General features: G+C 40.8%; 3 protein-coding genes across 3 annotated transcripts in view; 2 read left to right on the top strand and 1 right to left on the bottom strand.

Annotated features, from left to right (window-relative positions):
* The window catches only part of ift22 (intraflagellar transport 22 homolog (Chlamydomonas)), a 52,538-nt gene extending 39,320 nt beyond the window's left edge, over positions 1-13,218 (top strand). The window contains exon 6 of the mRNA XM_019883676.1: positions 13,130-13,218. The gene's annotated coding sequence lies outside the window, so the exon portion shown is untranslated. The remainder of the gene's footprint in view (positions 1-13,129) is intronic.
* On the bottom strand, positions 6,108-17,104 carry kiss1ra (KISS1 receptor a). The gene is made up of 5 exons (XM_019883659.1): positions 15,370-17,104; positions 13,147-13,271; positions 7,937-8,072; positions 7,611-7,849; positions 6,108-7,019 (listed from the first exon to the last, which is right to left on the bottom strand). The coding sequence occupies exons 1-5, from the start codon at positions 15,659-15,661 to the stop codon at positions 6,639-6,641; spliced, it is 1,173 nt and encodes a 390-aa protein (XP_019739218.1). The 5' UTR covers positions 15,662-17,104; the 3' UTR covers positions 6,108-6,638.
* A 5,602-nt stretch (positions 17,105-22,706) lies between these two features.
* atp6v0b (ATPase H+ transporting V0 subunit b) overlaps positions 22,707-25,599 on the top strand; it is a 6,515-nt gene continuing 3,622 nt past the window's right edge. The window contains exons 1-4 of the mRNA XM_019883670.1: positions 22,707-23,398; positions 24,090-24,138; positions 24,736-24,819; positions 25,019-25,096. Of these exons, the coding sequence (XP_019739229.1) occupies positions 23,314-23,398; positions 24,090-24,138; positions 24,736-24,819; positions 25,019-25,096 (296 nt within the window). The 5' untranslated portion in view covers positions 22,707-23,313. The remainder of the gene's footprint in view (positions 23,399-24,089; positions 24,139-24,735; positions 24,820-25,018; positions 25,097-25,599) is intronic.

The raw sequence follows: 25,599 nt of genomic DNA on the forward strand, positions 1-25,599 counted from the left end.
ACACACACACACCCACACACACACACACACACACACACACACACACACACACACACACACACACACACACACAAGGTTTCTCAGAGAACATGCATCCCTTGCATCTTCATATGTTTTGGTTCAGCATTTTAATTGCTTGCACTCAGTCTAGCAATAAATTACAAGTTGGTGGCCCGTGCAGGTTCTGTGATCAAGCCCCCTCCCAACCCACCCCCTCCATCAAGGAGCCAAACTTCTAAAACGCCGCACGCACAATATTTAGGTGCTCATTTATTTTTAAACCAGCAGCATTGGAATGACTTTCTTGGAATAAGTCCCTCGTGCCGGTGGTAGCGCCGTTCCTGGTGTGGTTTCCTTGCACGTGTTGTGACGTCAGCAGAGGAGAAAGGCCTCTTTGTATCCCCCGCCGCCATCCACCCGCTTCTCTGTCGCCGCCTCTGACAATCATTTTACCCTCCAGGCCCCGATGTGGCGAAAACAAGTGCGCCACATCCAGTCGACCATAGTGTTAAGCAGAAGCGTCCTTGTTGAAACTGGGTGCGGCCGAGCACATTTTTGGATTGTGTTGGTAACCAAAACAGCAGCGCCAAACCAAAATAGTCTCTCAGATGAATTCAAGTGTGGAGTAAGACATGCTGTAGAAACATGTTTTCATGAAAATGTAAAAGGGTACGATATATATATCTGGAAACGGTCCCAACGAAAATCTTGCAGTCATGTCAGTTAGGTTTTTCAGAGGATAAAGAAAATATGCCTGTGAGTATTGTTGTCAGTCAGCAAATTCAACACACCATCTTTTGTGTGTGTGTGTGTGTGTGTGTGTGTGTGTGTGTGTGTATGGCCGACCTAGTGCGGAAATGCTGTAATGTACACCTGATAGTTTCGATGTTGTATTTCGACAAAAAAGAGGCGTCAAGCTCTACAATGCCACTCTGTTGACGTTTAGTGTCAAAGTAAACATAAAACTAGGAGAAGTACACGTTTTGTATTTAAAACGTATAAGGTCGCCTTTAGTCCGTGACCTTAATGCTCGTGCCGACACACAATGGGACAGACGTTCATAACATTTGAAGCAGCTGTTATTTGACAACAGATGGTGCGGCAACATATTTAAACATTTAACGTAACAGTACTCACCGCCACACATTCTTTATCCGCTGCAAGGAGCTTAGACGATTAAACTGTAGACATGCGATGTAACGACACATACAAACAATATTTAAAGCGGCATCAAATTGTCGGCGTGTGTCTGCTTATGCCAGGAGGATTCACGCGTTGATTTCTGGCAGGCCCGTTGGCGTTACAAGGCGACGTTTCGAATGTTGTTTTTCAAACCACAGAAGCTCCCGCGATGCCTTTTTCCGTCTGCTCGCTTCGGGGAGTTCCATTTGGCATGCAGCTCCTTTATAGACCGCAGCCAAGTTCTTTGTAAGGAAAGTGACTTTTGTTGTTGTTGCTGTTTGTTGCCGTGTTGAATTAACCACCCTTGTGATGTCACATGTCTAACGTTTGGGAAATGAGGTTCATCGAGTCTTGAAAAACCGGTTGACACATAAGAGAAGCTGGAGCAGGGATGGTCAGCTAGCGATTAATTTTTGAGTCGAAAAAGGTTCACTGGAGCTGATAAGTTTCAAATTGCAGTAACAGTGTTCACCACTAGTTGGCAGATATTGCTCAAGAGCCCCTCCAAACCCAAAATTGTACGACTGAATCAAAGAAGAGACAGCAGTTCCTGGCCCATAGCGATGAGTGACAAGTACTGTAATTATTTTCAATCTTTATGTGTACTTCTTTGTTAAAACTGCATTTGTCTTTTTTTTAAGTGCTCTATAAATATAATAGAGTTGATGGTTGGGTGTCTTGAAAAGTTCAGAATTCCAGCTTTTATTTTATGATATTTACATCAAGATTTGTGAAACAACTCACAACAGAGCACCTTTTCAAGTGAGCATAACTATTGGAGTGTGTGAGGGATGGGTGATTGATTGCTTAAAAATTAGATACTCGAGTTCGGCTTTGGGTTTCACCTGTGAAAATTGCATTTGCTCTTCAGCAAACGTGAAGATCAGAGAGCTATCGATGGGAGAAAAGCAAACCATTTTGAAGCTGAGAGAACAGGCAAAAATCGATCAGAGCTGTTGCACAAACTTTGGGCAGAGCACATTCAACAATTTGGAAAGTCCTGAAAAAGAAAGAACACACTGGCGTACTGAGCAACAGACATCGAATAGGTCGGCCAAGGGGAGCATCAAGCACTTGATGACAGAAACATTGTGAGGGCTGTGAGGAAACGCGCAAAGCCGGCAGTCAACGACATGACTGCCAATCACAATCTGCTGTTCGAAAAGGACTTGGAGAGAAGAAATATACAAGCAATACACAAGATTCAAACCACTCATCAGCAAAACGACTCATGATGGTCGCGGTAAAATGAATTCTGAAGTCTACAAAACAAATTTTCAGACAATGCATCCAAACTAATTGGGAGGCACTTCATCATGAAAAAAAGACAATCACCAAAATTACACTGCCAACACAACAGAGGACTTCATTAGGTGAAAAAAGTGGAAGGCCTTAGACTGGCCAAGTCAATTACAGAATTTTAACTCAATAGAGCCTGGTGAGACATCCAGAAACGAAAACGAACTGAGAGAGGCTGCAGTAAAGGCCTTGAAAAAGCATTTCATGAAAAATGGGTTCTTGCAAGTATGGGTTCGGCCACCAAATTTTTACTGGTTATCCACTGTAAGATAATTTCATCATGTCTGTTTCAATATGTGTGCTCATTTGAATAGTGGGTGGCTTCAAACAAACGATGCTCTGTCCTGAGTCATCTCAATGTAATCACTATGAAATAAAAGCTTGAATTCTTAAGTTTTGTCTCATATTCATCTTTTAATCTGAAACCCAAATGTCTAAAAAAAAAAAAAAAAGAAGGAATTGATAATAGCAGTGAGATAGCTCTCAAACTAAGGCGAGCGATTCAGTGCATTGTCAAGCAACAACTGATGATCATTCGAGGGTGGCATTTTAGCTCTATAGCGCCCTCTTTAGGGGCCCTCAGTGTGGTGATCTTTGCATCAGGCTATTAAGTGAACTGCAGGGGTGAAAAAAAACCTTTTCACGTCTTAACAAGCTACTCTAAGTAAGCTGTCTTTTCTTTTAGCGTGCACATTTGGGAGCTAGACTGAGGAAATGGACGACTTAAGAGACCGTTAATTATGCTATTAAGTGAACTCCTCAAATAAGCCCCGATCGTCTTGGCACTCATCATCGGAGTGGCTGGCTGATGGGAACATAATAACCGATGCAGACTGGGAGGATCTTTCATTTAATTTAAAAAAAAAAAAAGCACTCCAGTTTACCGGCAAATGGGGAGGCTTCAAACAAAATAGAAAATCACAGCGAACCGCCATTATTTGGTTATTTTCCACGCCGACTGTCGCGCCTTCAGGTGTGATTTCCCACGGGAGGCACAAATAAAATGATGAGTCACATTGATGAAAAGTCAAGGAGACGTCGAGTCATGCCCCTCCCACTGACAATTCGACCCCGAACGACAGCGGGGAAAGTTTAAAAACACTTCAAGAACCTTCCTCTTAAGATAATGGTCAAATTGGCTTGTTTTAAAGATGGGGGGCAGGTGTGTGTTTTTTACTTCTTCACATGTTTCTTTCTCTTGATCTTTTTTCACTCTTCCAATATAAAAAAAACAAAAACACAATTTCATGCATAGGTATTTTTTCAACTGTCTAGAGGAGATTTTATAGCATTATAATAATGTCTCATTATTTATTATGCTTACGTCTCCACCATAACATTGTATCATTGATGAAATTTGTTGTTGAGGTCCTTCTTTGGACTTGTCATTTAAGATAAAGCAAAACCGAATTTTTAATCAAGGATGATTTCATATTTATTTCTTAACCCTGCTGACATGTTATGTGTCATACTAAATTTAGACCTTGAAAAAAAGTCTCAAAAATGACGTTCTATATTTTTTCAATGATTATTCTGCTGGTTGTATTTTTCATTGAACTACATAAAAGAACAATACTTTCATGATTTTTTTTCTTTTTCACATTGCAAATTTTAAAATATATTTTACAGTATAATAATGTCTTATTTCTTATATGTTGTGTTACGTTCCGGCTCATAATTGACCATTTAAAAAAAGAATCTGCAATAAACATGTTTTTCAAAAAAGAAATTGAATTACATTTATCCTGATGGCCATATTTTCTTTTTTTTTTCTCTTAGGAGTAATCATTTTAAAACGGTGACTAGGAAGCGTACATTTTAAAGAATCACACATTTTTATTTATTTTCGATTTTGATAATTAGATATGATTATACTGCATATATTTCACACTGTCTGACTTCCCGATTGACAGAAAATCTAGATTTATTTGAAAGTTACGATTAAATTCATCCTCGTGAACTCATTCAGCGCCACCCAAACCCTTTTTCATTTTTTTTTTTTAATGATTTGCACTGAGTTCTGTTGGATATATTTTAATGATCCAGCAGGTTTCACAGACTCACGAACACTGTGACTGCACAAAAGAAATGAGCATGAAAAGATGAGTCATTTCGCAGCAGCGTAACGCACAAAGGAAAACCCTCCGGCTTTTGTCCCAACGGCTTTGGAGCGAATTCGACATCCCACATGATGAATCCTTGCTGTTTGTTTATTTATATATTTGCTTGTTTGTGTCCTTGCTTGCCTGTGGCTTTTTTTAACTAGCACAACCTTGAAACCTGGATGGCACGTACAAGCAGTTAATTGTTGTTCGAACTTGTTATTTATTTATTTATTTATTTATTTTTTTATTGTTGTTGTGTTCCCCCCCTCCTTCCTCTTAGGTCGCCCAAACATGGTGCGAGATCGATTCACTCATGTTTGTCTTTTTATGGCTCAATAAACACGAAAGAGAAACACAAGTGCTAAAGTGCTTCGTCGAACCTGCAGGTGTGTTTCTTTTATATACGGTTTAAACTATTCATAAAAGCAATTTCAGGATAAATATTTTAGGGGGAACTTGAATTACTTCCTTTTTTTTTGGCTAGCCAAGGCTTCTTCTCCATCTTCATCTTCTCTCCACATCCTTGGTCAAGGCTGCTCCTTTTTATTGAAATGATTGCCGCAAACGCTCTGACAATGACCAACAAAGGCAGATTTTACCCTAAATCTTGTGATGGGCATCCGGCATGTAACACAACATCCGATCGTTGCACAGTCTCACATGATGGTCCCATGAGCAGCATGGTGGACAAGCATTAAGACAAGTTTGAATCTCACCGCATTGCTTGAAACTGTGAAATGGTCCCTAGCTAGGCAAAAGGTGTCCAAATGTATCAAACATTAAAAAAAAAAAAAAAAAAAAAAAAGCACAGTTAGAATAAATGGGTGTCTTTATTGTACAAAGGTGAATATATTTTAAGCGCTGGACATAAGACAGAAAGTCAAACATACTGCAAGCGTGTTCGTGAACCATGACACTCAGCACAACTAGACAACCACAGTAAAAGCAAAAAATAAAATAAAAAAAGAAACACATTGTTCAACGAATAGCTCTCCAAACTAAACATTGTTATTATTGTAAAGGCCGAATTTTATGGCGCAAATGGACTTAATGATGTAGTTGCTATGGTGTATGTACATGCTGTATAGGTACTTTCCTTGAATGTGTAATAGCTTTGAATGGCTTTTAAACGCTGCATGATTTGTCACTGCTCGGTGCTCTTTTAAGAGAGTCATCATCGTCATCATCTTTCTCTGCACTTCCCCCCCATTGTGGGACGAATGAAGGTTATCTCCTCTTATCATCCGTTTCACAGATGTGCCATAGCTCGGTTTGGTTCAGAAACACAGCTCTGAAGAGTAACGGCTATTTTGCAAATAAGCACGGTTTAGTCCCCACCGTGGTCCTTACTTGGGTCACGTTGATCTTTTTTTTTTTTTTTCTTGCCAGCTTCTCAGTCGCTAGCAACAAAAGAAAATGGCCCCTGGTTCGAGGAAACTGCAAATGTAACCCTTTCATGCGTCCTGTAACCCGATAACATGATCAGCTGTCCACTGTAGTAACCGCTGTACCTGAAAGCGTTAAATTAGCCAGACTGTGACATCACAGCAGAACGGCTTGCTCAAAAGACATATTCAGACTTCGACGGCCCCCATAAAATGTACTCGTGTAATTGTCCCCTTTTAAAAGAAAACTTGCAAAACTTTGGTCGACCACACATAAGGTATGAGGTTTTACAAGCGTAAACATTGAATGTGTGAAACATTTACAATTTTCTGTGCACATCAAGGGATAGAAAATGACTCGGCGCTTCCTCACAACACAAGATTTGATAATTGGGCATAGAATGACCTTTGGCTGGAAAGGGGGAAATGCTTAAATTTGGGCCGGTTATCCAACTTTCAAAATCTCCTTAATATCCAAAAAGTCAACCGTGAATCCCCGTTAAGTTGCCAACTGGAGTTCCAGATGGGCCAACACTGTCTAGATTGGCAGGGAAACAAAGTGCGCAAATGATTCCAGTGTCCTTTGAATTCATAACATTGTTCAGTTTGGCTTTCAGAGCTGTTGTCTCTCATTTGGAAAGAAGCCGGTTGTCCTTCTTGCGTTCCCTCAATTTGCGTCGTGATTGTTGTTGCCTTCCTCCGCCGGGACAAACTTGATCTCGGCGTTGGCCGTCCTGGAGGCCATGCTGCTGTCCCTGACTTTGTGCCTGTACAGGAAGGGAAAGGTCTTCCTGAAAGACTTCTGGAAACTGGCGCCCATGAAGCCGTAAACAATGGGGTTGATGGAGGAGTTGGCATAAGACATGCAGTTTGCCCACGTCTTGATCTTATACGTAGCATACGTTGCCCGAAAATTAGGATAGAAGGACTGAAAGAGGACAAAGATCTGGATGGGACCCCAGCACAGGGCAAATAACAGGACAATAACGACCACCATCTTGGAGACCTTGCTTCTGATGCTGATGGTTCTCTCAGACAGGAGGTTGACCTGAGTAGGAAACAGTAACGGCATGTTCGTCACCACAGAAATTGAAATCCGACGTAAACAGGATGACCCCCGTCGTCAAATTTATAGTGCTACGCAGTGAACAAGCTAGCCGTCACTTTGTCTGACGTGATGCTTGCTTGGGTGCCTCTCGTTTCCCTTAAACGTGCCTGGAGTTGAGCGGCATTCATTATCCGCTTTCTCAGGGCATTGTTTACAATGTGGCGGTCATCTGCTTGGGATATCGCCAAAGGATGTCCACTTCTACATCTTTCTGTGACTCTTCCAGTCTCTCGGCATCGTTACTCTGCAGAAGACTGATAACAATCCTAATCATTTCAATCAGGTGTATGAGGAAGGAAACATCGAAAACATGTTGGATAGTGACCCCTGAGGACCGTAGTTGCCCACCCCTGATCTACTTCATCCTTCCACCAACATACTCACTATCTCTCCTCGTCAAATTTCCCAACCATCAATCTCCTCTTTCTAACTTTGCCCCCAAAACATCTACCCTTGCAACTTTTGCCTCTCACCATGACTTTTGGATGACTGAAAATGAACCCAGAAATAAGCCATAGACCTCACCCATACCTGGTAGTTGTTGTCTCCTGGCTCCACGGTTGGTTGGCCCATCCTCTTTACCATCATACTATAGCAGAAGGAAATGGTGAGGACGGGCAGTAGGTAGGCAGCGATAAACTGGTAGAGGATGAAGGCCCTCTCGTGAGTCTTGGAGGGGAACCTCTCCATGCAGTACTGCCTGGGACCGTACCAGTACCCCTCCTCGATACGCTGGTACATGAGGATCGGCGTAGACAGGATGAGAGAGCCTGAGCAACCACAGACGACACAACGGCCTCGAGTTTTCAATTTCATACACGGGGTCAAACTCAGTAGCGTTTCATGTCAAGACAAACCGATCCAAATGCAGACGCTGACAATCATGGCCACCCTGGGCGTGCGGTGCCGGAGGGATTTTAACGGGTAGACTGTGATGTAGCAGCGATCGCCACTCATTGCTGTCAATGTGATGCAGGTGGCTTGGACGGTCACCTAAAAACATAGCAAACACAGATTTGGTATTCTTAAGGTTTCTGATGTGACATCCTTGATTAGATTTTTACAACTTGGGAACCGGCCCAGAGTCCAATAGTAAGCCCTGTGCAACACATTTGGGATGCACCAATAATGTACCTGTAGTTGGCTTTCTTTGCTCAAAATGAGTTGACAAAGTTGAGAACGCGCCATCTTCAAGCTCTGACGCCGGGAAATTCACGCGTCGTCTTTGTCCTGACCCAACATTCTGCGTTCGTGCATTTCATGCAGTCCAGTGTCCCAAGAAATGCTTCAACTGTACCCAAATTTCTGACATTTAAAAAAAAAAATAAATGCCACCTAAAATCTCCTTTTTCGAATGATGTAGATTTTAAAGTGGAGTTCTTTATCGACGGCTTGGTTCCATTAGTGCGTCCTTGTTCACGTTATGAAATTCTTAGTCGGAGTCAAACAGACCAAGTTTGCTTGGACCTTGAGGAAGATTAGTAAAACCTCACCTTTCTAAGTGTGACAGGCTGATTATTTTCCAAGGTTTCTTTTTAAAGTGCCAATGCAATTTTACTTGAGATTTCTACACCTACGTGCTTGTTCCCAAACCAACCATGAAACAAATGGCTGATAATTTTCTCCCCTCTTTCTCCTGCCAAGGGCTCATGATTGTAGCTTTTCTCTCAGAGATAAATACAATATTTGCAGCAAATCATCAGGTTGCCAAGAACTTCCTAGTCACGCTCCGTCATCAAAGCTTTCTTCTAAAATTCAGGTGGATAATGCTGGAATTCAGTTGGAGTTTTTTCAAAACCATTCATTAAAAAATAAAATACCTGCCACCCCTTGTCACCCCACCCAACAAGCGAAAGCCCACGAAGGCCAATTTGGACCTCACCTTGGGACTTTGACATAATAGTGTTTGACTCATCCACGTCCAGACTGAAAATGAATGTCGCTTGCGCAAAGCTTCAGTGTGGCAAACAACCATTTGCATTCGAGCCATTAAAACATTCATTGCTAAAAGGCGTGGTAAGCTATTACTTTTACAATCAAGGTTGGATGAATTCATTGAAATCATTTTGCCCACCTTATTGGTCCACGGCATCGAAATCGACCGTATGTCCTACCGCTGCCCTGCTCTGAAAAGCTCGGCTGTGTATCACATGTAGTGAATCCAAAATCCCAAATCCTCCTTTGCTCATAAGATCTAATGTGGTGACCTGTAATGTCCAAGTCTTCCTCTTATCTGAGACCACCGAGCCAGCTGTCATTACACTCTGAGAGGCATGTGCAAAAAAAAAAAAAAAAATGAGAGCGGCAGAAAAGGGTCTTGAAGAGTCAGGAATGATAACACCGCGCACGACACATCTCACCAAGAACAAATCACCTTGTTATCTCCAGTATTGTAGTGTAATGGAGTAAAAATACTTTATTGTATCGAAGTAGAATTAGCATGTAGCCATACTTTACCTTGCCATATATATTGCTGGCAGCTTTTACTTGTACTCTACCACAGTTATTCAGTAAAATGTCAATGATTACTCTAATACAGTTGCCCTAAGTTACTTCAAAAAAAAAAGGAATGAATTATTCATTGATATAATGCTTGAACCACGGCGCACAAAGTGGAAGAATAGTACTGCCTGTACTGAGTGTTAAAAAGGCAACTGGATATATACAGTACTATGTATTTGACTTTTTTTTCCCCCTTACATCTCTTTATGTCCATCCAGATAGTCTCACTAATTTATTTTCATCCAGTGATGTCAAAATGTTGTCAATGGCCAGGCTAACGTGTGCTAGCTAACATTGCTCATTAGCCATTTAACGCGCAGCTCTTTAGCTTCACCACAAAAGTCATTTCAGAGAATAAAACCATCGATAAAACAGTCACTTAAAAACTACATCTAACGTGAGAAAATTACACATTAGTACATTTCGTCTCAAATACTTTCAGACTTTTACTCAGTATGTACCCACGTGATGTTAAACTTCTCCCTAAGTTATATTTGGTTGAGATACATGTACTTTGACTCAAGTATTGCTTTCAGGTACATTTGATACCAGACTGGTTATTTCACCTCACATAAACCCTGGTGTTTTGAAAAGGAATACATATGTTTTGATCAGACGCTTTTCCTGCGCGGTTGCATCCTTATTGCCAGTGGAATAAGTAAAAATACTTTGATGACTTTATAGGGATTGATCACAAAGCCTTTTGAAGTCTGTCTGCGTGAGGCTCGATGTACATTTTCCAATAGGTCAACCCCATGTATGGTCGGTCATAAGTGCACTCCATCGCAAGGGGTCACCAACCTTCTTGAAAGTGAGGGCTGGAAGAGAGGCATGGGTGGGGGAGACGGGGGTGGGGGGGTGCAACTCGGGTACTCACTAATGCGTATGGATACCAGTTTGAGGTCAGATTGACCCAACTGTGCGGACTCCTATCCCACCATTTACTGCTTTCAAATTGACCCATTTAAAAAAAGAAAATGGATTTTCCGATGGCCAGTTTTTCCCTTTTCCGTTTAAAAAAATAAATTTGACAGATTTAAAAAAAAATTGATGAAACCTTTTCCGATGGCCAGTTTTTCCCTTTTCCTTTTAAAACATAATTTGTATTGTGTTATATATTTTTTGATGATTAAACATAGAGTGGATAAAGCAAATATATATTTTTTTCAATCAAATGAACACCCTTCAGAAAAAATTGTCAGACTTTTGATAAGGACAGCACACATGAGCGCCCCCCCCCCCTTTCCTCAAGGCAACCATCCCACACAGCTGAATAGAATCCAATTAATTTTATGAACGATAAGCTTTTTAATGCTTGGAAGGAGAGAATATAATGTAATATTCTCAGAATGTGTCTCGTCAGATGCCGATAAGACAGACAGCGCCTTCTGCAAAAATAAATGAAAAGAAATTTGACGACTGCATAAATTATGATGCTGGCTACTTCAGCTCAAATTGCACAAAAAAAAGCTCCCCTGTTCTTTTGGGACATCACAAAACACATTAAGGTTTAAAACTTTAAATGGATTATTAAAGCCAGAAGCCGCTTGGGGTTGGGACATGAAAGATGTTTTTTTTTTTTTGACAGACAGCGCCTTCTGCAAAAATAAATGAAAAGAAATTTGACGACTGCATAAATTATGATGCTGGCTACTTCAGCTCAAATTGCACAAAAAAAAGCTCCCCTGTTCTTTTGGGACATCACAAAACACATTAAGGTTTAAAACTTTAAATGGATTATTAAAGCCAGAAGCCGCTTGGGGTTGGGACATGAAAGATGTTTTTTTTTTTTTTCTCTCCTGATGCTTTTTGCAGATAATTATCCTTTCCATCCACTTAAGCGTCTCAGTGAACCTGCCTGTTGATTTTGATCGGCTAGGGGCAGGTAACTGGTTTAAATGACGCAGGTTGCTACTGAAATATACTGCGCCCAAAAATGCAGGTGGGAGGAAGGGGACTGATAGAAATGTTCAAATTGAAGTCGCAGTTGGGTCACTTGTATCCGAAGGCACTTTTCTCTCATTGGAATAACCATGGGATAAGTCACATGCTTCCTCACACTGAGTAGTAGTTGAGGGCATCTGCCACGGGCTTTTCTGCCCCGCTCATTTAAGTTATGCCGTGTGATTATGTTTGTTTTACTTTTACCAGCAGCAACAGCTTAGTTTTTTTTTAAATTTCCCCCACTTATATGACAGTTCAGAATGTCCTGACGGAAAACTCAGTATTGGAATATTCCTCAACTATTATTATCCTACACCCCCCCTCCCCCTCATTTTTACCTTCCATTTGTATTTGTTTTTCCAATTTAGATAGCACATGGCCCGGCTTAAGTGGAGAGGTCAGCAGCTGCGAGATTCTCATCACACTGTGCTCATTTAAAACGTCCATTTCAGGAGAAGTTGCCCATGGACGAGGCAGGTCAGGACCTATGTCACATTGGCTTCTCGGTAATGGTGCATTTTCCTCAAGAAAATGGCTTGAAAGAATGGATGGTGGATCGTGAGCAGGGGTACAACGGAACCTTTAGAATTCTAACACTACGATTCTTCAGAGTACTTTCCAACCGGTCTGGTGGCAAAACAGCTCATTGAGTGACAGCTCTTCAGTCGGAAAGAGGATTTTCACAGCAGAGAACTCAGCACATTGTTTGTGACAGATGCGAGGTGATACACGCAAACCTTCTCAATTATTCAGGAAGGGCTCGAGAGTTCCTGCGGTAAAACAGCTTCTATCAACAGGAAGAGGTGTTACGCTATATTCACACTGCAGAGTGCCCAAGAGACTAATTTATATCGTCGGCGAATCCGCAGATTTGTTTTGAGTAACAGTGTTGTCTCTATATTTAACTTTAATTTAATCCCACTTGAAGCACAAAGCTTCAACATTTGAGGTGCTGGTCGTAATTCAGGTTCATTTATTACATGCGACAATGATGTGACATCATCTTTAGTAGACGTCTCCATTAAATGAGGAGCTCGAGGAGCGTTGTCACATATCCGCAAAACATTTCTACCTCCTCCTTCCTGCCTTGCTAGTCTGGCGATATGGTCCCTACACCATATTTACTTCCAGTGTGTGTGTGTGTGTGTGTGTGTGTGTTTTCTGAAAACATCCCAAAATGACTCATGCAATTTATGCATTATGTTTCATTTCAGTGGAATCTGGATTTTTGTTCAATATTTTAGACCAATTGGAATTTTCAGGACGCAATCATCATTTTTTCTGTTCCAAGCGCAGAGAGCAAAGCCTGCTTGGGTGAGATTGTTATGGAACTACTTCACTGGCACTTTGAGAGCTCTGTCTAAAAAGTGTGGGGAGAATCGTTTTTGCGCTAATGCTTTCAACAGAACCTAAACTCTGTGATGGATTCCGTGAAAGCATAGCATACACTGCCTGACTTTGGTGAGCACGTTGTTAAAAGCAGGCTTTTAGGCTTTACTGGACGTGCTCTGTTTAAGCTCTGGGCATCCACATAAAAGGCAGAGAGAACGCATTCATTATATTTGAACAGAAGCGCAAATCTTTGTTGTGTTTATCATCATTAGTGTCGGAGTCGTTTTACCTGCTGCAGAAAGGCCACAAATTTGCACATGAAGTTGCCAAAAATCCAACCGGGCAGCGGGTAGAGGGTGGCCGTGAAGGGAACGCAACACACCAGGAAGATGATGTCGGTGGCGGCCAGGTTTGCTGCATTTGGGGGTGAGATGACACAAAGCAGTCACTTTGTTACTTGATGTATTTCAGAGGAATTTGGATGGATGGATAGATGGCCCCACTTTGACACCCACCACCACCGTGTGTGATATAAAAAAAAAATTAAATAAATAAACCGTGACAATTTAATTTCATTTATTATTATTCTAATTTATAGGTTTTCATAAAAATGTATGATTTTTTTTTAAATTACAATTTTTTTAAAAACTTTTTACAAAAAGTACCCTAATAAATATTTTCAAAGATGCAAAATAACAAGAATGAATGATAATTACCATGCCGGTGAGAATTGTGTTCATTATACCAATTAAAAGGAATGAATACAAATACAAATAACAATTTTATTCTTGTTTTTTTTTCACATGATACTTTATAAAAAGATAGAAGTAATAAAAATACTTCATTCGTTCACATTATCCAAATTCATCGAAAATGTTTTCAAAACAAAAAATGAAGATGAGAACTTTAGTTTATGATGAACGACAGATGGTTTCATATTCCGTGTGCAACTTTCACTCATCGCTACACAATAAAGAATCTGCAGTGACAGCTGCAATTTATCATTCTGTAAGCAATTTTAACCTGCCGTTGCAGCTGTCGGTATAATGTGGTATTCCGAATAGACGTACCAAACACTATCTTCCGATGTTCTGATTTAATCACAATAGTAGCAGAGAGGTAGCGCAGGTGGTGCTCTTCCCACTAATCTGTTTGCTGAATGCTAAAATGTTCTCCACCGGGCCTATGGGGTAATGTTCTTCCTACATTAAATTCATGCCACATACACTCTGTACACACACACACACACACACACACACACACACACACACACACACACACACACACACACACACACACACACACACACTGCTCCGTTTAAGGACACGGATCGTCTGATTTATATGCAGAGCTTTCAAAAGACGGAAAAATGTGGATATCACATTTGGGGTCTGTAGGAAAGGGTAACTGTACTTATTCAACACCTGACATAATGTAACAGTTTCTTCCTGGCCTAGTGAGATCATGGACAGAAAAGCAATGAAATTAATATTGCCATCAATCAAACAAAAATGACATCACCGTTTCTTCATATTTTTAATGTCTTAGCGACAATCTTGCTGCTGAAGGCTGTAAATTTCCCCAGTGTGGGACAAATAAAGGATATCTAATCTAATCTAATCTAAGCGACTCAACAAGAGTATTTCACAACGCAAAAATAAGTTACGGTGATAAAATAAAAGAACAATAATAAAAACTTTTAGAAATCCTAGTCATCAGCATGGTGGCGGATACCGAGAGACATACAACACAAGGGAGCTTTCTTAACCAGCTGTATTGATCGTTAGTGAAATGGGTGTCCGTAGGCACTTTGTTATGTTCTCTGACTCTACATTAGGTGGCAGTGTTGCCATAAAAATACTGTTGAGATGAAATAGCCTGTGAAGAAAATAGAGTGTTTGACAACACGCTGGCTTTGTTATTTTGCCTCCCGACACCACATACTCAACCTGGGTAGGGATGATTAACCCTGTCATGCACCCTGTAACCTAATCACATGATAAGATGTCCACTATAGTCACCGCTGTCCATGAAAACCCATTTCCGTCCTTACTTAATTTTTCCTTTTTTAAAAAAAAAACCTTCTTGTCCTCCGTCCTTTGTCCCAAAAATGGGCGTCAGTCCAGGACAGACGGATGGACCGTTGCATCCCAGGGACAGAATGCCCATCTCTGGTCTTAAACAGCACGTTGGGTAGCAGAAAGTGGTTTTTTTTCTGTCTCTAAAAAAAAAAAAAAAATTTAAAATACTAAAAAAAAAAAATTTATCTAATAAATAGTGGTGATGAAATAAAGGCTGTTGACATCTTCATCGCAACACATGCTTCTTGCAAAGCATACTTGGTGGCATCTGTAAAGCAAATGTTTATGGCACTGTTCCAGTAGTCTGACCCTGACTCAAATAATCATGCGGTGCATTTGATGCCCATTCGCTGAGCGTTAATTCGATTTTGTGTGTCCTTGCATCCTTTTTCCTGTTTGTGTGCGGTGTGGGTGTGTGTGCTTTCCCTCACCTATGTAAAAGTTAGTGGCCGTCCTCATCTGCCTGTGCTTGGAGATGACGTAGATAACCAAAGAGTTGCCCACCAAGCCCACCAGCATGATGAGGGAGAAGAAGAGGGGCACCAGCCAGGCGTCGGTAAGAAAGGGATGCTGCTCGCCATCCTCCTCCTCGCTCACCTCCCACCGTTGCCGCTGCTCCCCCTCGCCGTAGTCGCGTCCCCCCCGCGAGAAGTTCGCCTCGGAGCTGTTCAGCCATAAGCTCAGCTCCGTGGAGTTCCTCTCCGAGGAAGAATAGGGGTGCATTCTTGGGATTAAGAAGAAGGAGAAAAGTAGAGAAAAAAATGAATGGGAATCAAAAATGTGCTGTCAGGAGGAGGAATGCCGAGTGAGGGACGGGACAGAAATGCCATTGAAGTTGCAGACAGCTCATTTTAATCGCACAGAGCGCAACTCATTCCACTGGCAATCGCAGCTTCTTCCGTCACCTCCTCTTGCTCGGTCCATTTGTGTAACTCGCCTCCTCAAAACTTCATATTCGATCGGTAAGCAGGGGCGGGGGATGGCGGGGAATCAGACGTCACCCATTGGACAGATGAAGTGAGAGCATCCTCGGCTGCACTGAGGCAAAGCCGATCCTGATGGTGGCTTTATAGTAGGAGCAAAGGAGGCACACACGCACGCGCACTGGGACTGAATGCACGTGCTGCAGGATCGAGGGAGAAATAGATGATGGCGGGGGTCTCCTAGCAACGTTTTCCCTCATTCCATCTGTGTGCAACAATTCATTCATGAGACCACCTTTTGTTTCAAGAGGATACGAAGTATACTGACTCGGTTCCATGAATACTATTACTTGGAATCATAATAATAATAAGAATAGTTATTGGTGTTTTTATATTGCTGAATAAGCAAACAAGCGGGTGGATATCACATTTGATTTTTATTTCCAATTTTGCACCCCCAAAAATGACTAACAGGAACTCAAGATACTGCAAAAATGTGTTATTGTTGCAATTTGGACTTTTTTTTTTCAGCGGCGTGGAGGGGGGGGGCGCAATATGTCCGTCGATGAAAATTTTTAGTCATAGCCTTGAGCTATTATTTCAATATTTCTTACATAACATGACCTTTTGTTCCATCATTTTAGCGTGTGTGCGTGTTGCGTATGCGAACCGATCGAGAAGTGGCCATGTCAAAAGTTTTGTCAAAAGCTTGTGTCGTTTTTCCACATTGAATGAGACAATGCTTGACTTGTAATAAAAAGGCTGTTATCACTGGGAACACTGGAGTGGCAACTCGCTATTGTAGGGCAGATAATTGAGTGTAAAGTGGAGCCTCTCGTTCTATCAGGTGGGAGTTACCACAAGCAGCTTCCAGCAAGCACTTTTGCATTTTTTTTGACATGTGGAACAGAAAATACTCTGCGGACTAAAATTATGTAGCGTTGCACTTTTATTACATAAATGAAACACAAAATCTCCCATGGATGTCATTTATCGGCCAGTGTCTTTCTTAAGGTAGAGTCGTGAACACTGACCTAAACTGAGGCCAGGGAAGTCTGGAGTTCTTAGGGTGTTGTTCTCGTTTCTTTCGCAACCTCCTGGATGAGTCGTCGTCGAACTCTTCGGGTAATTTTTTCTGGTCGACCACTCCTGGGAATGTTTGCCAATGTTCCCAGTTGGAGAATAGAGAACCATTTGTGGATAATGGCCCTGATAGTGGTTTGCTAAAGCTTCAGAGGCTTGAAAATGAATTTGTAACCTTTTCCGGAGTGATAGATTTCAATAACTTTTTTTCTAATTTCTTCGGATCGTGGCATGATGCGTTTGTTTCTTGAGATCTTTGAGTTTACTTGGCTTTGTCTGAGTGTTTATTCTTTGGTTTGGTGCCTTTGTCTAGAGAAGCCATTAGCATTCTGAAGAATGAGGAAGTGAACTTCAGGCTCCGTCAGCGTGACGCTTAGGAAGCGACAGGGGGAATTAGCGGGTGTATGTGTACGGGAGTGGTGATAGGATGGCAGCCGGGGTTAAAAAAAAAAAAAAAAAAGTTAATGAGACGAAAAAAGTTGTGGCACTGAGAGCTAAGAACGCTGATGATAGTTCGCCGGTGTGAAAGTGGCTGACTTTTAGAGGTGGCCGTTTGGCTTTTGCGCACGAGGGAATGACAGCTGAATACAGATGCAAAGTTGAGCTTCTGATGAAAGCATACTTACCCCAGAGCATTTATAGCACAAAGGTAGGAGAAAATAAATATTTATTAGCATCCAACCGCCGCTGACTGCAAATACCTTGGCCATCGGAAGGGGTTCGCGCAAAACGACCACAATTCATCATCGCTGTCTTGACAAACACTGTGGAGTTAAATGCTAAGTTGGAGTCGGGGCGGGGGGTGGGTCAGTGGGGAAGCGGAGCTGTGATCCATCAAGTGAGCACACGCTATCTCTCCAAATCGATCACAGTGTCCCAATGATATCAGTAAGGTAGTTTTTGCTTTATCCAACCAAAGTAACTTGAACATCTGTCAATTAATTGCAAGATATTTAATGATTATGTAAATGCATTAAAAGTGTGGTCCAGTAACGTATTCCGTCTATTTAAAAGTCACATCCACACAAATAGAAGAAGTCTTTGAAGATTCTTGAGTGTGTTTCTGATGAAGCCGCTTGAGTGTGCCCCCTTTTCATTTGAAGGTTGAGTGGCTATATCCATTATTTAATAAGCTTGGCATACACTCTCAAGGAAATGATGTCGTGAGCCACATTTTAAACCGCTATGTATGAAGCATCTGCTTGAGCCTGCGTCTCACCGATACCATTTCACATCAGACGTGAAGATCAAGGATGCGTTCTAATCTATCTTAAAGACTGAACGAATGTAATCAAGATTGACCTGTTATGTTTCATGTTCTCCATGAAGGTTTCTATTTTGAACAACTGGTGTTCAAACTGTGTTCCTTCTGCATTTGCGATGGTAAGAAAGAATACAATGGTGCCTTCGGATATGATTTTAATTGATTGCTCCTAACTCAAAATACTCGTGTCTCAAATCCTCTTTCCGCATTGAATTAATTTGTTACAGCCTCCCCAAAAACAAAACCAAAAATATTGGCAACGTTTTAGCTTTATTCTAAGCTGCAGTAATATTTGTTGTTTTTCGCAGAGGATAAAGAATATATGTCCATGAATATTATTGTTTGTCGCACCATTTGTGATGAAATATCCTGTGTTAAAAGGATATTTTGCTATTCATTAGCCCATCTATGGCATTTCTTATTATGCGTTGGCATTCGGATGACAGAATTTAAAGCATATCTACAGTACGTGGTTGTTTCAAAGAAACAACATGTACTTCTCTTTTGTTTTATGTTTACTTTGACAAGAAACCTGTACGGGGAAAGGAATTAAACAGCTTAAAGCCTCATTTGAACACCAGTAATTGACTTGTAGTTGTCATCACAGCATGTTCAAATCACATTAATGAAGTTGACGCATCATCAGGAAGAGACAAAAAAAAAACATGATGAATTTGGTTTCAAGTCAATTTTTCCTACGTGCCTACGTGAAGAAAAGAGCCCTCGTTGATGAGCAATCGACATTCTCGGGGGGGCAAATTGAATGATGGAGGCGATCGAAACACGGAGATACAAAGCTTCGCTTGCTTGTGGCAAAAAATTGCGGGAACATCTGCAACCGGCATCTGCAGTGAGCTACTGTGTTCAAGATTGATATTCCCTCGCTTGCCCGCTGATCCGAATCACCAGTGCGCAAGGAGTGCATTCAATAAGCAACGGTGTGCAAACTCAGTTAAACACACGATTGGGGATGTGTGTGTGTGTGTGTGTGGGGGTGGGGGGGGTGCAAATAACACAAAGAGGTTTACTTCACTCATATTATTGGTGAAACAGTTGCAGTATAAGATGTAACTGGGAATTCCCCGCGTCTTTTGTGGTATGAGAGCGAGCAATCATGACTCTGCGATTACACCAGTTTTGATTGCGCATCTATAGCATATTGTATCGGTTGAGCATTAAGCTCGCAAACTTTTATCCGGCAAGGTTACACGGTTGTTTATAAATACACAACGTGTAGTCTTCTTTTGTCCTATTGAATTTAAACAAGAAAAAAAACAACAACGTGACATGAATGACAGCTCTGTCGTCCTTTTTTTCAGTGTGTCTGCCTGAAAGTCTACGTGTGCCCATTCCATGAGCGCAAATATTTTGCCAGTTAAAGTGACTCAAAGTTTGTGCGAACGCCACATTGCAGTTACCCGCGAGCTGACGTTGACGAAAAAAAAAAAAGACTGCCATTATTTCATAACAAACTTGGTGATGTTTATACATCCACAAAAACCTTTGACATCGCGCCTTATCTGCCCGAAATATGATGCAATATCCTGCTAAGTAAAGCAGAAAATAACACGGCGATGGTATGCGTGGTAACACTTGTTTAATGGGGCTTGATGAATTGAAATAGAAACATCGGGTTGCGTTCTCCCGCCTGCGTTGTGAGCCTTAAGCAGGTTATGGCACCGCCACAATAGAGGACATTTGTATTTAGGCTGTGTTCCTTTGTTAATGGAAATGTTTGAATGCTTTGTATTCGTTTGCAGAAGCATGCGTCACTCACATGGACTTTCACATGCTTTGCAACAACATTATTATTATTATTTTTTTTTTTTACAGTTTAGGGTTTACGGTTAGGGTCAAATCTAGGGCAGACCGAGAGTCCCGTGTGTCGATATCATCTCATATTGGATGTGAAGTGGGAGGAGCTAGAAATATTTTGGCAATGGTCTTGGATGTCCTAACTAATGAAGCGTCTGCATGGCTGAATCGCTACTATCACTACAAATGTCCACTTTAGGCTTCATGTTTTAAGTGGTATTAAAGTCATCTATAAAATCAACACAGATATTACTTTGCAGATTCACAGACAATTGCCAGTATTAGTACCTATGATCTGATAATAATGTCTTTGTCTTTAGACTTGGTGAAGCAGCATGTGCCTCAGTGCCGAAGGGTAATTTTGTACACTCTGTTCTGAATAACAGTAAACAATCGTTTGATCACGAGGCAGCTCCATTGTTTATCACATTAAATACATACAGTATTTGATTGGTGGTAAAAACAGATCGACTCAAGGTCAAGGCTACTCTTGAGTGTCTTAAGAATTTTGACTGCAGGCACCCTATAATTAGCAAACTATACAACAACCTCTGCGGTTTCGCATGGCGAGGTCAGCGTGCTTTGTTTCCATGAAAATGTTTCCTGCTAGAAGCCGGGGGGATGAGGATGCATACAAATCGGCGAAGTCGCTTATCGCGGAGCTTAATTTACAGTCTACTTATTTTGAATCAAACTCTATGCTTATAACCATACTGTAGATGCCCTTGGGCAGGCTCTGATATGATAAATGTGGCTTAAATAAGTGCTTGTCAATCGCCAGTAATGCTAATTGGTTAAGACAAGATGAAACAGTTATCTTGTTTAATTAGCGTCTGTCAGATCTGTTATTCAGCTAAGAGAGACAACATTTGTTTCCAGTCTAGCATGAAGTCTCTGTTGGGTTGAATTCCAGTACTTGTTGTCGAAGCAATTTAGCAGTCTCTCATGGAATGTGACTGAATACTAATGATGTGAATGGCAGCTGGATTGGGTTGATTAAAAGCTAGTGCTTGAGCATGAAAGGAACATGAGATTAATTTATGAATTCCTATTCATGTCCGCGGGTGCCAAACCTCTTGATAATAAAGTCGTCTTTCAGTTTTATTAACAGGGGGGCGATCATTAGCAATGCCATTTTGTTTATTTATTCATGATTGAATATGTAGCAAGAAAGCTGGTTAGCAATACAGTGCTTCTAAAAGGTGTGCGATGAACGTTAGCATGACTGGCTAATTATTTTGTTGGAATTGTATTTTGTATAAAATATATATATATCTATATATCTATATATCTATATATATATATATATATATATAATTTCTCAGATTCTTAGGTCTTTCCTCAGATTAGATAGATATAGACAGATAGATATATCTCTATATCTATCGATCGTTCGATCGATAGATAGATTTTTTTTTTTCATTTTAAGCGAAACTGGTTTAAAGTGAACTTATTTTTGTCTCTTTAGGATATTGCCTGAAATGAAAAATTTGTAACTAAAAGACAAAAGCAAACTCTACCATCGCCAAAGCTGTATGCTTTGCGGGCATCAAAAATGTAAATAATTTTGAAAAACACAGGCTTAGTCAGTCACTAATTATATTTGGCTAAAATGTTCTCAATGTTCCAGCTTGAGGCATGGTCGAAAAAAGGCAACTGGATTACATTAGCGTTCAATCGAAGGCCCTTTTAAAAATCCATGTTCACTGATTCTGTATGCTTGGGCTTGAATGTTTCATTAACTTTATGATCATGACTTGATATGATGTACCTCATAATATTACAGTACTTGATTAAATTAATGTAACGCTTATTCCCCTCTATGGAGGCAATAAAAGCAGTTTAGAGGCAATCAAGTGAACTCCTGACGGGTCGCGATTCATCTTTTGCGAAACCTCAGACTCTGAATTTTTCTGTGGAACCTAATTTACGATTATTCTCAGAAAAAATCATATATTCGTGTTGTCTATAATGTCCGAATGTCTGCTCCATCAAAGGCACCATAGTAGCAGAGTAGTACTGTACTAGCGTTGGCCACCGGTTGATGCCTGCCTGGCTTAACAGCAAGCAGGAACATGATGGAAGATTCCAGTAGAGATACGATAGGCAGGCAAGGCTCCATGAGGGGTTGATGCCGGAAAAAAGCAGGGTGGTAAACAGGACAGCTGATTAGATGACAAAGGCTAGGTGCTTAATTTGACATACAGTGAATATCTAACTAAAGTTAGTCACTTTCAGACTGGATGGGACACACAAATGCTAACTGAGAACACTTGCAAGGAGCATGGAGCAGACAGTAACCCTGAACGAATGGTGTCATAAACCGCCACTCTTACTGACTGCAGTTCCAGACTCACTGGACCACGTCCCTGAGCGCCACATATCAACAGAGGAATCTACTCCATGCAGTGGTTCTCAAAGTATGTTACACTTTACATTTGCATTCAATTAAAAAAAAATGTTCTTCATCTTTTATCTAGACACCTTTTTTTTTATGTGCAATGCATTCCAATTCCATCATTATGCAATTCAAGTTTTTCTCCTATATGTAAGCACAGTGCGCATAATTGTGCATTGTCTTAAGCCTTAGAATAATTATTAAACATGCACTATCAGGCAAAAACAGTCTTAGGCTGTTGAAAACAGAAGCGTCTCAAAGGTTTTGACTGGTATCTGCCTTTTGGGAATAAACCTCGGTCTCATTTTTGATGGGCACCTGGCCCTACAACACTACTGTGCTTGAATGTTGGCCACGACGGTGGTGCTCGTGTGCTACGTTTTTTATGGGGTACGTTGTAAAAAGTTCCAGAACCACTCCACATTGGCGACTGTCTTGAATCCTCAACAATGACAACAGAGACATCTAGTGTCCTTTGCAAACATTACAAGAGGAGTTGGTACACCGGTATGGAACGCAGCCTTCCAGGACTTAGTCGCTCTGACCACTACGACCACTTCAGCTGCGCACATTTTCACTCACATGAATCATTGGTAAATGTTTTTTGTTTTTTGTTTTTTTTTTTATAACAAGCGTGGTTACAGGAATGAGACATAAGCGGAACGCCGATCGTAAAAAGCGGGTGAAGGTGGAGGGGAGAGGGATAGAAATGGAACGCGACCGTTTGATCACATGCTAGTCAAGCTGGATCAGCTGACACTGGCGAGCTTCTGCCTTTCACGCTCCTACTCAGACATCATATTTCATAAAACTAATTCATTGTGGCATCTTTTGTTGTTTCGTATTGAGACCAAGATTCGTTCGCCTATCTACTGAGCACACCGCCGAATCGATGCTGCTGGAGTGGATGATGGACGGGCACGCCATTCTTTACACGGGGGTCACTTTGGCCTTCTGGAGCACAATCCTCATCGTCGGTAAGATCCTATGCACCTTTAAACGAGTCAGTTATGAATTAAAGTATGTTTTCCTGAACGGTTTCGAACAATATCAACTACTAAAGTCTTATTATTAGGATTGCTTGACGCTGCATGCGCCATGGTTGACAGCTGTGTATGGGATCAGGCTAAATACTGGTGACCAGGGGAAGCACTGCGGCGGGTTTCGCGATGGATCGCTATCGTTGCAATGTTTTATTTATTCCCCATAGGTTTTAATAAACACCTCTTTGTTCCTTCGGACGACATTATTAGCAAAATGTAGCTTGGTTTTGTACAAAATGTCCAACGTCGTTGGAGCTAGCTTGTCACCAGCCGACCAAGCTCGTTAGCAAATTGTCGATAACATAGCCAATTGAAACTGAGTTCTTTCTGTGCTTTGGCAGACGGCAAGTCAAGTGGCTCAATGTTATGGTTAAGGTTATCTTAATCTTAATTCAAAAATAAACATGCACCATGGTGAAAGCGCTATATTACAAAGATGTACAGTATTGTGTTATATTAAACTGATTTGGTCCCATGGCGGAAGTGAGGCAGTTCTCATGACACAGTCAGTTCTCACACCCAAGTTAGGACATCTCTGCACTTAAATGTGACTTTTTAGCTGGAGTAGACGCAGTGTTACGACAGTACAACACTGATATATACTAATGTCTCCTCTTCCTTGCAGGTATCTGCTATACAATATTTGATTTAGGATTCCGTTTTGATGTGGCATGGTGAGTATCCTTCTTTCCTCTTGTATAGGTGCTCCTTGGTTTAGGACCCAAGTTTCCCAATCCTGCGGTGGCAACAAGTTGGAAAACGTTGTTGTGGATCATAACCTATGCTCATGCAGTGGTAAAGTCATTATTGCAGAACAGTGTTCCCTCACGACTTCATTTGAGTGCATTGAATACGGGTTTACCTTTTTACAAAAACTGAGACCGTGAACATTAGAGCTCATCGCCCGCTAAAATCTCCATTCCCTTCGGTCATGACGTTCGGAAGCTTAGAACGTTGCTCAAATGTGCCGTTTAGTTTTTCACAGTATCCCCAAAAACAGAGTACTGGAGTCCAGTGTGTCAGCCAGTACAAGGAAAGTACATAGTTGAAGCACGGGCAGCTGATTATATCCTGCGTTCAGAAATTGTGAGTGGAGCGCCGCTGCCTCCAGCAACACATGAGGACGATGAATCGTCCGCTTAAGAACAACGTTAAAGTTTTTCTTTGTAGTTTAGCTTCAGAGGTGAAAATGAAGCAGGTTTAGGAATTAACAGAATTGAGAAAATTCAACTCAGAACACCCAATTCTCACTTGTTTTGATCGTCTTTTAGGTTCCTCACAGAAACATCACCTTTCATGTGGGCCAATTTGGGTATCGGCTTGGCCATCTCGCTGTCTGTTGTAGGAGCAGCCTGGTGAGTCGTGACTGCATGACAGATGACGCATTTTGGAAGTTTTTTTTTTTTCTTCTTCTTTTTTTTTTTGTTTTGTCGTTGTTTCCTCTTTTGGAGAAAATGCTCTAAAAGTGTAGAAGTGGCACATCTTAGATTGATTAATTTTAGTCGATAAGTGGTGGCAGGATTGTTTATTATTTCTTGTGTGTTTATTTCATAGGGGAATCTACATCACTGGCTCAAGCATCATTGGTGGCGGAGTCAAGGCTCCTCGCATTAAAACCAAAAATTTAGTCAGGTAGGCTCATGAAAGAACCATTTAAATTTTGATAGACCTGAAACATATTTTTTTCCCCGGATAAAATGTCATTGATATCTTAATATTAACTCGTTAAAATATTGCAGATGTGTTAAATATGACAAGCAAATATTTGAGGTGAACTCAGTGTATAATGTGACATTGTTAAAAATAACTTTGTAAGATTTGCAGTATATTTTATTTGATTTGAACCATTTAAAATATATATATATATAGATTTGTTTTTTTTTACATTTTCAGTTTGACACATTTACATGCATTTCTTTTCAATTTAATGTAAGGAAAATATTTTTACATTTTTGCTTTTTTTTTTTTTACATTTTTAGCATTACATTATTTCAAGTTATTGGTTTTCATTTTTCAAAAAAATCATACATGGCAATTTTCCGCGGATCCGCGGAAATCCGCCGTTTTATTTCTTAAATTGATCATTTTTGTGAATCGTCTAAATCCGTTGAGAAAATTTTAGGGGCGGTCAGGTA

Source organism: Hippocampus comes, unplaced genomic scaffold (assembly GCF_001891065.2).
Source record: "Hippocampus comes isolate QL1 unplaced genomic scaffold, H_comes_QL1_v1.1 scaffold159, whole genome shotgun sequence".
In the NCBI taxonomy this organism is placed as follows: Eukaryota; Metazoa; Chordata; class Actinopteri; order Syngnathiformes; family Syngnathidae; genus Hippocampus; species Hippocampus comes.